This window comes from Spermophilus citellus (assembly GCF_964194105.1).
Source record: "Spermophilus citellus genome assembly, chromosome: 9".
Lineage (NCBI taxonomy): Eukaryota > Metazoa > Chordata > Mammalia > Rodentia > Sciuridae > Spermophilus > Spermophilus citellus.
Genome location: NC_138191.1, coordinates 128,554,950 through 128,567,363, shown reverse-complemented (window position 1 = coordinate 128,567,363; position 12,414 = coordinate 128,554,950). Strand labels below are relative to the sequence as shown.

The window sequence follows — 12,414 nt, the reverse complement described above, 5'->3', positions numbered from 1 at the left end:
ACATAAGAATAAGTAATTTTGTTACTATAGAGACTTTGATTCTTTCCATAAAGGTTAGCCTGAGCCCCCAGGGCTGCCTCCTAGAATAGTTTGTAAAAATGTAAAGGCCCAGAAAAGCAGAGGAATGTTTTCTGGAGCCAATGCCTGGGTTGCTGTCTGGGCTCCACCAACTGTGGTATGATTGCAGGCAAATGACTTAACTCCCAGCCCTCAACTTCTTCATGTGTACAAGAGGGGCCACAGGAGGCGATGGGAGCCCAGTGTACTTGGCGCACGCCAGCCCTCATCACTGGTGGTATTGGCAACTCTGTCCTCGCCCAGAAGTGGTAAGAATGCAGCGATCCCAGCTTCCTAAGAAGAGCTTCTCTTTCCTTTTCCCAAGCTTATTTTGTCCCCTTCTCCAGTCACATAAAAACAAAATAACTGCCAGGTGCGGTGGCACAAGCCTGCAATACCAGTGACTCAGGGCTGAGGCAGGAGGATCACAAATTCAAGGCCAGCATCAGCACTTTAGCAAAGCCCTAAGCAACTTAGAGCCTGTCACAAAATAAAAACCTGGGTTCAACCCCCAGTCTCACAAAAACAAACCATCACCACTTTGGGTTTCTTCCTTGGAAAACTAAGAAATGGGGAATCTTTTGCATGTATGTGGGGCGGGGCCCTTCTTGGATGACCTGTGGGAGTTTCAGATGTTTGCTGGGGTAACTTGTAGGGATAAGACAGCCTGAGAAGGGACAAGGAAAGACTGGGGAGCCAGATCTCAGAACTGGGCTAAGAATTAAAGAGGAGACTAATGAATGTGTGAGGACATATCTATTTGGGAACCAAATGAGAGAACTGAGCCAGGTAGGAGACTGAGAATTCCTAAGTGTAGATTTGGTGAATTTTGGGATGGGATGGAGGTAGGGATGCAGGAGCGGAGGCTCTCCAGATAGTGGGTCTGAAAAAGTGGGATCTGGGTAGGAAGGGCCTTAGACCTGAAGGGGAAGTTAAGAGGGTGTATTTTGGAGGTGGAGAGGGTCACCAGGAACCTGGAGCAACTTGAAGGTTAGGGCTCTCCTTGAGCATGAGCAACTAGGAAGTGGCCACCTGATGGGGCCCAGGTGGCCTGGGTTCTGGAGGCAGGGCCAAGGTAGGGTGCTGGGGCCTTTGTCTGCTGGCTGAGGGGTCCCAGTGGCCTGGGTCTGAGCACTGAGGAGGCCTAGGGGGACTCTGGTGGGGTCTGCTGGCTGAGGGGTCCTGGGCTCAGCTGGGTCTGCGGGAACAGGTGGTCTGTGGGCAGGGTTCCCAGGCAAGGTGGGTCTGGGCCCAGGTGGGTCTGTGGACCAGGGTCCAGGGCTGCTAGGGGGGTCTATGGCTGGGGTCTTGGGCTCCCAGATGGCCTGTAGGCAGAGGTATATCTCTGGGCTGGGGTCCCAGGCCCAGGTGGGTTTGTAGGCAGGGGTCCCTGGGCACAGGTGGGTCTGGGACCCAGGAAGGCCTCTAGGTGGGGATCCCGGGGCACAGTTAGGTCTTTAGGTGGGAGTCCCTGGGCAGAGGTGGGTCTGGGGTCCAGGTGGGTCTGTAGGCTGAGTCTGGGACCCTGGTGGATCTGTAGGTGGTGGTCCCTGGGCCCAGGTGGGTCTGTAGGTGGGGTCCCTGGGCCCAGGCAGGTCTGGGGGCAGAGGTCCCTGGGCCCAGGCGGGTCTGTAGGTGGGGGTCCCTGGGCGCAGGTGGGTCTGTAGGTGGGGTCCTGGGTACAGGCGGGTCTGGGGCCCAGGCAGGTCTTGGGGCGGGGTCCCTGGGCGCAGGTGGGTCTGTAGGTGGGGGTCCCTGGGTGCAGGTGGGTCTGTAGGTGGGGGTCCCTGGGCGCAGGTGGGTCTGTAGGTGGGGTCCCTGGGCGCAGGTGGGTCTGGGGGCGGAGGTCCCTGGGCGCAGGTGGGTCTGTAGGTGGGGTCCCTGGGTACAGGCGGGTCTGGGGCCCAGGCAGGTCTGGGGGCGGGGTCCCTGGGCGCAGGTGGGTCTGTAGGTGGGGTCCCTGGGCGCAGGTGGGTCTGTAGGTGGGGTCCCTGGGCGCAGGCGGGTCTGGGGGTGGAGGTCCCTGGGCGCAGGTGGGTCTGTAGGTGGGGTCCCTGGGTACAGGCGGGTCTGGGGCCCAGGCAGGTCTGGGGGCGGGGTCCCTGGGCGCAGGTGGGTCTGTAGGTGGGGTCCCTGGGCGCAGGTGGGTCTGTAGGTGGGGTCCCTGGGCGCAGGTGGGTCTGTAGGTGGGGTCCCTGGGCACAGGCGGGTCTGGGGGCGGAGGTCCCTGGGCACAGGCGGGTCTGGGGGCGGAGGTCCCTGGGCGCAGGCGGGTCTGGGGGTGGAGGTCCCTGGGCGCAGGCGGGTCTGGGGGCGGAGGTCCCTGGGCGCAGGCGGGTCTGGGGGCGGAGGTCCCTAGGCGCAGGCGGGTCTGTAGGTGGGGTCCCTGGGCACAGGCGGGTCTGGGGGCGGAGGTCCCTAGGCGCAGGCGGGTCTGTAGGTGGGGTCCTGGGCACAGGCGGGTCTGGGGCCCAGGTGGCGGTGTGGGCGGGGTCCCTGGGCCGCGGTGGGTCCGGGCCGGGGTCCGCCGCCGTCCGCAGGCCCGCGTGCGCCGCCGCCGCCCTGGCGCCGCCCCGCCTGACATCAGTTCCTGCCGCCGCCGCCGCCGCCGCCGCGCACCGCCCGCGGCCTCCTTCCCCGCCGGCCGCTCGGGAGCCGCCGGGCCGCGGCGGAGCGAGGGCCCGGGCGAGGCGAGGGCCGGGCGGCGGGCGCCGGGCCCCGCGGCCGGCACGACGGAGCCCCCGCACGGCCGGCGGCAGCGGTTGGCGACAGCCCCGGGCCCGCGGCGCGGGAAGCGGCGGCGGGGCGGCGGCGGCGGCGGCGCCATGGAGCCGCGGGAGGTGAAGGACCGGATCCTGGAGAACATCTCGCTGTCGGTGAAGAAGGTGAGCGCGGCCGCCGCCGGGCCTCAGGGCTGGGGCGGCGGCCTCGGAGCCGCGGAGCCTGAGCCGCCGCGTCCCGTCCCTGCACCGGCGGCGGGTCCCCGCACCCCGGGCCGGTCCAGCCAGGGCCCCTCGGCGGGGCCAGGTGCTGCGGAGCACCTGTCAAGGGCACGCGTCGGGGGCCATCCCAGGAAAGAAGGTGGAGTTCATCCTGCGACCCTCGGGGCCGCCGGAGTGGGTGTCCCCTGTTTATGACTGATCCCTGGGTCACCTGGTCAGCCCCGAATCTGGGAGCTGGGGACGACCTGGTGGGGACAAGACTCACTAGGTTATCTCCCCACTTCAGGGAACCAGACAAGGGGACTCGTGAAACCACCCTGTGTGTGAATAACTGCTCTATCCCACTGACATGCCTCAGAAAGTGACCCGGGCCAGCAGTTTTACCCTTCCTAAAGACAAGTGTGGCTTAAAAAGAAAAGTAGACCCCAAATAATCTTGCAAAAAGCCCAGGGTGGGCTGGTCCAATGAACTTTTATTTTGTTGTCCTGAGCTTTGCGAATGCAATGGGGTCTCGGTTGGTCTTGCTCACTGGGAGGAGTGCAGGAGGAGCAAGGACTTTGTTAAAAAGCAGAGCATCTTTTTTAAAATTATTATTATTGATTTTAAAAAAATAAATGACAGCGGAATGTATTGCAATTCTTATTACACATATACAGCACAAGCAGTGCATCTGTCACAACAGAAAAGACTGCCGACCTTTCCAGTCTAATCTGGGCCAACTATGGCTCCAGGAAGGCCAACAATTTTGTTTTTAAACTTCAAAAAAAATACTTGGGGAAAGTCCTAGACAGAGAGGTGGTAGACATGGGCACCAACCATGTAAAACATGGATCATTTGAAGGCAGAGATCCACTCTTTACATCCAGCTATTGTTTGTGAAGGAGTTGGGTGTGCTTTGTCAAGATGCTTAGAAATTATGTGTTTGTCCAGGCACATTTTATTGAGCTGTAATGCATCCCAGAAAATATAAGTTGCTCACTAGAAACTGGAAACTCATCCCTGGGTGCATCCCAACCCAAGGCCCATCTAGCATCACAGTTGAGAACAAGAATTCTAGAGTCCTGCTCCTGGGGAATTGAATCCTCACCCTGACAATTAGTAACCCATAACCTTAACCTCTCCCTGTCTCAGTTTCTCATCTGTTAACACAGGAATAAAATTAGTTGTTGTGAAGATTTAATAGAAGTATGAGAGTGTCTAGCATGGTGCTGGTACTTTTCTGTTTGTGGTAGAACCAGCTCTGCTTCTCAAGGTCTGAGGCGGGCCAGGCGCCTCTCGCCCTCCAGATTGTTATGTAACCCATTTGTACTTGGTAGCACTTCCTCTGTGTGCTTGTTTCAGACAACTGCCATAGGATTCCTGCATCCTGAAGTGTGTGTGGTTTTCTGAATCAGGGTATCTGCTTCTAATGGGAATCAGTTCAGCTACAGCAACAGCCATCGCAGGCTAGCAGTCTGCAGGTCAGATTTGTCCTCGAATACCAGTCTCACCTGAATTTGTCATACAGCACCCTGAAAGTTGCTTTGCCTTTGTTCCACTTCTGCCACCAGTAAAATGGTCTTACGGGTTTTTGTTGTTGTTGGTTTGTCTTTGGTACTGAGGATTGAACCCAGGGGCCCTCTACCACTGAGCCACATCCCCAGCCCTTTTCGTTTTATTTTGAAACAAGGTCTCATTAAATTGCTGAGGGTCTTGCTAAATGCTGAGATTGGCCTTGAACTTTTGATTCTCCTGCCTCAGCCTCAAACTGGGAGTACATTACTGCTTCTTTTTAAAGGATGTTGCAGGAAGAAAATGAGATGTATATTTCTGCAAAAAAAATGTTGTGTTGGGGCTGGGGATATAACTCAGTGGTAGAGGCTGGGGATGTGGCTCAAGCGGTAGCGCGCTCGCCTGGCATGCGTGCAGCCCGGGTTCGATCCTCAGCACCACATACCAACAAAAATTCTCTCTCTCTCTCTCTCTCTCTCTCTCTCTCTCTCTCTCTCAAAAAAAAAAAAAAAAAAAAAAAAAAACTCAGTGGTAGAGCACTTGCTTAGCATGAGCAAGGCCTGCCGGGGGTTCAATCCCCAGTACCACCACAAAAAAAAAAAAAAAAAAAAAAAAAAAAAAAAGAAAGGTGTGTTGTGTATTACTGTGTTTACAGAGTATTTTCAAACTTTTTTTTTTTTTTTTTTTTGGTGCCAGGGATTAAACCCAGGGGTGCTTAACCACCAAGCCACATCCCCAGCCCTTTTTTGTATTTATTAGAGACAGGGTTTCTCTGAGTTGCTGAGAACCTGCTAAGTTGCTGAGGCTGGGTTTGAACCCACAGACCCTCCTGCCTTAGCCTCCTGAGTCACTAGGATTACAGGCATGCGCCACCATGCCTGGCCATTTTCAAACTTTTTATTGTAAAGTTCATATGGGGGCTGGGGTTGTGGCTCAGTGGTAGAGTGCTGGCCTAGCATGCACAAGGCACTGGGTTCGATCCTCAGAACCACATAAATGTAAAATAAAGATATTATATCCACCTAAAACTTAAGAATAAATATTTTTAAAAAAGAAAAGTACATATAGAGAAGTACAGAGAGCCTAAAAGAACAGCTTAGTATGTTCTCACACTCACATATCTGACCCCTAGGACTAGAAACAATGTGACCATCGTCCCAGAAGTCCCTCCACCCCAAGAAGCTGTGTCCTCAAGTGCTCCCCCACCCCAAGCAGTTGAGTTCAGCAATTTTCCCTCCCTCCCTCCCTCCCTCCCTCCCTCCCTCCCTTCCTTCCTTCCTTCCTTCTTCTTATCTTATTATCAGTAGTCTTATTATCACTATCAGTAGTAGTTGGTAGTAGTAGTAGTATTGGTACTGGGGATTTAACCCAGGGATGCTTTACCATTGAACTACATCCCCAGCCCATTTTTATTTGGAGACAAGCCCAAGTTGCTGGGGTTACAGTCGAGTGCAGTTGTGCCCAGCTGAGTTCCACTGTTGTCACACCTAGATTTTGTGATGAGCAGCACATACTCTAGCACCCAAGAGGTGACATAGCTGTTATCCTACCTGAATCTCAGGGAACCGTGTTCTTGGATGGAGATAGGATTTGGGGGCTATTAGAGTCAGACGGTCAGCAGGACGGAACAAACCCCATGGTTCCACGGTTCTGGGCAGGGAGCGAGTAGCAGAGGCTAACAAAGCCTGTGGTTGCTGAGTTGTTAATAGAGAAGCACCCCAGCAGGGATGATGTTGGCATTTTGTTTCTTTTCTTTCTTTATTTGATATTATTAATAATTTATCAACTTTTGGTACCCGGGATTGAACCCAGGAGCGCTTTACCCCTGAGTTACATCCCTAGCCCTTTTATTTATTTTTATTTTGAGGCAGGGTCTCCCTAAATTGCTAAGGCTGGCCTTGAACTTGCGCAAGATCCTCCTCCTGAGTCACTGTGCCCTGCGTGTTGGCATTTTGGATGGCAGGTGGTTCTGCTAAACAGCATCATCTCCAGGGAAGGGAAGGCAGTGGTTTTCAGTTTTGAGTTTTGTCCTGTTTTTGAGGAGTGAGTCTGTTAAGTACACATGCAGTTTAAGCAAATAATCTGCTGTAAGAAGCAGCCTTGGTCCTCTAACAATTTGGGGGGGAAATTTTAAACATAATTAAGGTTCTGGGGGTGGTGGCACATTGCCTGTAATCCCAGGGACTCCGGGGTCTGAGGCAGGAAGATCCTAAGTTTGAGGCCAGCCTGGGCAATTTAGCAAGACCTTGTCTCAAAAACTTTAAAAAAGGGCCAGAGATGTAGCTCAGCGGTAAAGCACCCCTGGGTTCAGTCCCCAGAACCACAAATTAAAAATAACTAAATAAGGGGCTGGGGCTGTAGCTCAGTGGTTGAGTTGCCTGGCATGTGTAAGGCACTGGGTTTGATCCTCAGCACCACATAAAAGAATAAAGATATTGTGTCCATCTACAATTAAAAAAAAAATAACTGACTAAATAAAATAGCTAGGGCAAGGAGAAGCCCTCAGAGAAGGAAGGCTTCACCAAGTCCTGATAAATTGGTAGAATTTAGAGAAGGAAAAGAAGCAGGCATCCAAATTAGGAGCATCCCAACGACTAGAGCCCTCCAGGTGGTCTTCTGGGGACAGTGAGGAGTGTGCAAGGGATCCTGCTGGGTGGGGCCGGAAGGTGCTCTCTGGGGAGCCATCCAGCCTAGAAGCTGAGACACAGGCTTCAGAGGTTCTCTGGGCCTGGAGTCGGGGTTTGTCATTGACTGTGTCTGTCCTGGCTGGTGACAGCCAGAACCTACTGGTGTTCTAAGGAGAATTCAGTTGCCTGTGGTACTCAGCACGCAGCCGGCGCCTGTGCACTGTGAGGCCTAAACCAAAGGAAGCCACCATTATGCCTTGGGAGCAGTTTTCCGTGCTTTTTATTTTTTAATACTTTTTTTAGTTGTCAATGGACCTTTATTTTATTTATTTACACGCAGTGCTGAGAATTAACCCAGGGCCTCCCACATGCTAGGCAAGTGCTCTCCCCCTGAGCCCCAGCCCCAGCCCCACACTATGCTTCCTGTAAGCTTTTTCTTGAAAGACCAGATGGTAAATATTTGGGGACATGGGGTCTTTGTTGAACCATCTCCTCTCTTTTGCCCTTGGAACTCAAAAGCAACCGCCATGCAGGGCGTGGCTGTGTTCCAGTAAACCTTTATTTACCAAAATAGGCCTCAGGCTGTTTTGGCCCACAGGCAGTATTTTTAGGTATTTTTATTTACACACGTGTGCACCCAAAAAAGTCCTCACTGAGGCCGGTGCAGGGTCACCTTCTGGCTTGTGGTTGACCTGATCCGTCGCACTTCATATCAGGCTTGTGGAGTGGACGTGGACACTGAGTTCTGTCCCATGGTCCTGTGTTCAGTTATTTAAAACACTGCTGAGCTCTTTCCCTCTGTCCCCAGGCCCCAGGGAACTCACTGTGGAGGCAGATAAGGTCTCTGCCCTCATGGAAGTGACATTCTTGTAGGAGATGAGAAATAAATGAAGGGATGGACAAACAGGATTTCAGACTGTGGCAATACACAGGCGTCACACAGACCTGGTGACAGGGCATGGGCAGGGAAGTCTGTGGAGGAGGTGACCAGGGAGCACTCCCCAAAACAGTGACATTGCCTTCCCAAGGAATCTTGGTCAGGTGCAGAGAAGGGACATTATCTAAGAAAATAGGTAGTGAGGTGGCCAGGCCTGTCATCCCAGAGGCTCAGGCAGGAGGATGGCGAGTTCACAGCCAGCCCCGGCAAATTAGCCAGTTCCTAAGCAACTTAGGGAGACCCTGCCTCAAAATAAAATATAAAAAGGGTTGGGATGTGACTCCGAGGTTGGGGGCTCCTGGGTTCAATCCCTAGTATCAAAGAACAAAAACAATAGCCAAAAAAAACTCGCCTCAGAAGCACCTAGATGAATAGGAACCGGCCCTGAGTCCTGCGGTGGTTAACCAGAAGTGACTTGTTCAGGTCCTCCTGGGTCAGGTACCTTAGGCTCTATTTCTAGCAGACGTGCCTCGTGGAGCAGGGGGCTCCTTGTCAGTCTGGAATCCGGGGGCAGCAGTGACTGGCCGCAGCTGTTGGCCATCCTGGTCTGTCGGTGAAGATCTGAGGGCAGGGCCTTTCCTCCCTCTCCTTGTCCCCAAGAGCTGGGTCTGCAGTACTTTAAATCAGCTTGTTCCTGGAGAGGGTTGCTAGGTATGTGTGGGAATTATATCGACCGGTTTAGATCAATAGTTTTGTACTCACTGGCTTCAGGAGAAATTGTTCTGGAAGTCCCCAAGGACCCGAATCTCCAGGGCAAAGATCTAAATAAAATAATACTACCCAAGCATTTTATAAGGAGGGCCCTCTTCCCTGCTTCCTCTTCCCTGGATCCTGGCCTTGGCCATAGCTTTGCTCCTGGCTTTGCATAATAGAGGCCAGGAGGAACCAGAAGCCCCAGTGTGGGCAGAGAGCGCCAATCTAGGTCACCCGCCCGGCCAAGTGAGGACTTTTTTTTTTCTGAGCCCCGCCCATTGGCTTGGTTTGGATTTGGTTCTCCTTTTCTGAAATCCTTCTCTGGCATCAGGTTTCTCTTGGAAGCTCGTCACTACCGTCCTTCCAGCCCGGCTCAGGCATTCCCAGGCCTGTCTCCGTGGTGTGGCCCGAGCTCAGGCCATTCCAGATCCGAAGGCCTTGTGAGGTCTTGAAGCTCACCTGCATCTGGGGCTAGAGAGAAGCAGGTCACATTCAAGTGGGAGGACCAAGGCTGACTGTGGTCACTCTGTAGTCACAGATCACGCCCCAGAGTGTCCAGTGGAGCAGTGGCTGTTCCTGTGAGTCTCCCTCCAGATTCTCCAGCTAGAACCCAGTGTGAAGAGAATTTCACAGAAAACTTGAAAATCCCATGCCAGCTCTCGGAGCCATTGGCCTGGAGACCTGACCTGGAGTAGAGGCCAGAGAGGTCAGGGCAGGTTTTAATGCCAAGGCAGGGAGGGGCTGGGTGGCGCTGTGGCTGTGGCGCAAGGTACTCAGGCGCTAAGCCAGGAGTTCAAGGTCAGCCTGGGCAGCTTAGCGAGACCCTGACTCAAAATAAAATACAGAAGCCTGAGCATGTGGCTCAGTGGTTCAGTCCCCAGTGCTGGAAAAATAGGAGGGCAGGAGGAGGGGCTAGGGATCAGAGGTGTGCTGAGGGGAGAAGGCTGGCGTTGCGTCGGCAGGTACCTCGGGATCCCGGGTGGGTCATTCTTCCCCCAGGAATCTGGTGACGTCTGGGCCTCAGGATCACCACCATGGGAAGGCCATGTTGCCACCAGAGCTGGCAGTGCCCTTGTGTGCAAGGGGAACGGGTGGCCTCGCTGCCCACGAAGAGGCTCTCTCAGTGGCATCTGGAGCCCTGCCCTGCGGGGTGAAGCGGAGAGCTGGCCTCCTGGAGGGCCAGGTGGTGGCGCTGGCCAGTTTGGGTAAGCTCTCCAGACAGTTCTCCCTGCTGCTTGCTTGAGGGGACGCCCTAGAGCTCCATCTGAGGCCAGAGAATCGGGACAGTTTCTGGGAGAGTCCTTCAGGCTGGAACTAAAAGTTGGGGCCACTGATCCATTGGTCATACAACAACTCGGGGTGTGAGAGTGTCTCCTCTCTCGCCACCAGAGCAGCTTCGCCATCTGTGTGTTGTGACTTATCATCTCCCCTTGCTCTCATTATAGAAGTGACGAGGAGGTATTCGTTTCCTATAATCCCGCTCCCCGGGAACTGTGGTGACCAATAGAATCTCCACAGCCCAGTGCTGTGGGAGGACAGGAGGGCATGATAATGGCTCTGCTGCCTGTCGACACACAGTCGAAATGGAGAAGCCACTTGTCCAAAGTCAGAAGGCCTGCAGGGGTGCCACTGAGATGAGAGACAGGTTTTTTGGCTCTTGCTCTTTGTTTTTGTGTCTTTTGATGATATTTGACCACCGGGCACTCTACACTGAGCTGCATCTCCAACTCCCTGCCCCGCTTTTTTAAAATATATTTTTAGTTGTTGATGGACCTTTATTTTATTTATTTATATGTGGTGCTGAGAATAGAACCCAGTGCCTCACACATGCTAGGCATGCGCTCTACCACTGAGCTACAGCCCAAGCCCTCCGATCTCCGCCCTTTTTTAAAAAAATTTTTTTGATGGACAGCATGCCTTTATTTTATTTTTTTTAATTTTTTTTTTAGTAGTAATTGGACAAAATACCTTTATTTTACTTATTTTTATGTGGTGCTGAGGATCAAACCCAGGGCCTGACACATGCTAGGGAAGCACTCTGCCACCAAGTTACAACCCCAGCCCTCCAACCCTTTTAATTTTTAAAATTTATTTTGAGACAGTCTTGCCAGGTTGCCCAAGCTGGCTTCAAACAACTCGCAATCCTCCTGCCTCAGCCTCCCAAGTCGCTGGGATTATAGGGGAGGGGGTGAGGCAGGAGGATGGCCAGTTCAAGGCCAGCCGCAGCAATTTAGTGAGGCCCTAATTCAAAATGAAAAGGACCAAGGAGGAGCTCAGTGGTAGAGCACCTGGCTTCAATTCCTAGAAAAAAACCAACCAACCAATCAACCATGGATTGTGATCTGTGAAGTCCCCCCCCACCCCCATGCTTTCTCACCCTGTGGGTAGCTGATTACCCTGCCCAGGCCTTAGAGTAAAATCGGGGTCCCCGCCATGTGATTAGACAGGGACTCTGGGGACTGTTTTCCTCCAGCACCCCGGTGTCTGGGTGGGATTGCTTGAGTGGTCTTGCACAGGCACAGCCCCAGGAAAGGGGAAGTGAAAGACAACCCAGAGCCAGCCGGCTCCAGGCTCCACAGGCCTGGCTCAAATGAGGCTTTGAGAAACTGCCCTCTTCCTGTCAGGGCGGGAGCAGGCCTGAACATGGGGTGCTCAGAACCCCAGGCAGGGCTCCTGCCGACGCCCGACTCCAGCCCCAGTGGGAGAACGGGATGGCGCGGGGGCCTGCCCGTGGCTTTCAGGCCAGCGTGGCTTCTGGGCCTCTGGTGTTTGCTAGGAACCTCTTGGCAGAGCCTCGCCATGTTCTGCCCACTCTGAGAGACATCCTTGGTCCCAGGTTCCAGGGCAGAGCAGTCACAGTGCCTTGAGGCTTGTGCTGTCTCCTTCCTGAAGGGAGGAGCGTTTAACTGTGGAAACTGCGCTGGGTCCAAGTACCCGAGAGATCTGGCCTTCTTGGCCATCATCCTTCCTGCGCCCCAAAGGAAGCACAGGAAAAGGAAACCCACAAATGATTCCATACCTGCCTTTTGCTTTCAGCAGAGCTGTCAGAGCAGAGCACCTACAGGTCTCCAGCAAAGGGACCAGCAGCCGCGATTTGGGAGATCGAGAAGGAAAATGTGGAGCTGGTACTGTATTTGGTGGCAAATAAGTGGCTTAGAAGCCTCAGTTTCACCAGTCTTGCTTATGAAGCAGTGCGGGGCCATGGCAGGCCAACCCTTTGTGACAGCTCTGCTGGGGGAGGGATCCAGCCAGTCCAAGCCAGTCCCCACGGCCTGGCACAGGTCCTTCCTGGGCAGGGGCTTGGCCATCCCCCAGGGACCTCAGCTGAAGGACATGGTTTTTCATGCCCTTTTAGAGGACCATCTTCTCCAAATCAAAGACCTCTGGTTCTTATGCAGGGAGGGCTCCGAGTTCTTCTGCCCCATAGTCCGCTGTCCTGTGGTTGGTTGACATGTCCTGGCTAAGAAGGGGTGGGATCTCAGGTTAGGGTTTCTAGAATCACTAGAGTAAGGCAGAAGCATCACGGTTGCCTGGGTTGGTGGAGCAGCAGTCACCAGCAACCGGAACCTCTGCTGACACCCTCACGCTATGTAGGAAGAAGCAGCTAGAGTGTTCCTGCCCAGCCCTACCTCCCCGTTCTGTTCAGTCACTGAAGCCCTGGGATGGC

At 53.8% G+C, this 12,414-nt stretch overlaps 1 protein-coding gene across 1 annotated transcript in view; it reads left to right on the top strand.

Moving 5' to 3' along the window:
- The first annotated feature begins 2,733 nt into the window (after positions 1-2,733).
- The window catches only part of PLEKHM2 (pleckstrin homology and RUN domain containing M2), a 40,150-nt gene continuing 30,469 nt past the window's right edge, over positions 2,734-12,414 (top strand). The window contains exon 1 of the mRNA XM_081305171.1: positions 2,734-2,942. Coding sequence (XP_081161297.1) covers positions 2,883-2,942 — 60 coding nt within the window. The 5' untranslated portion in view covers positions 2,734-2,882. The remainder of the gene's footprint in view (positions 2,943-12,414) is intronic.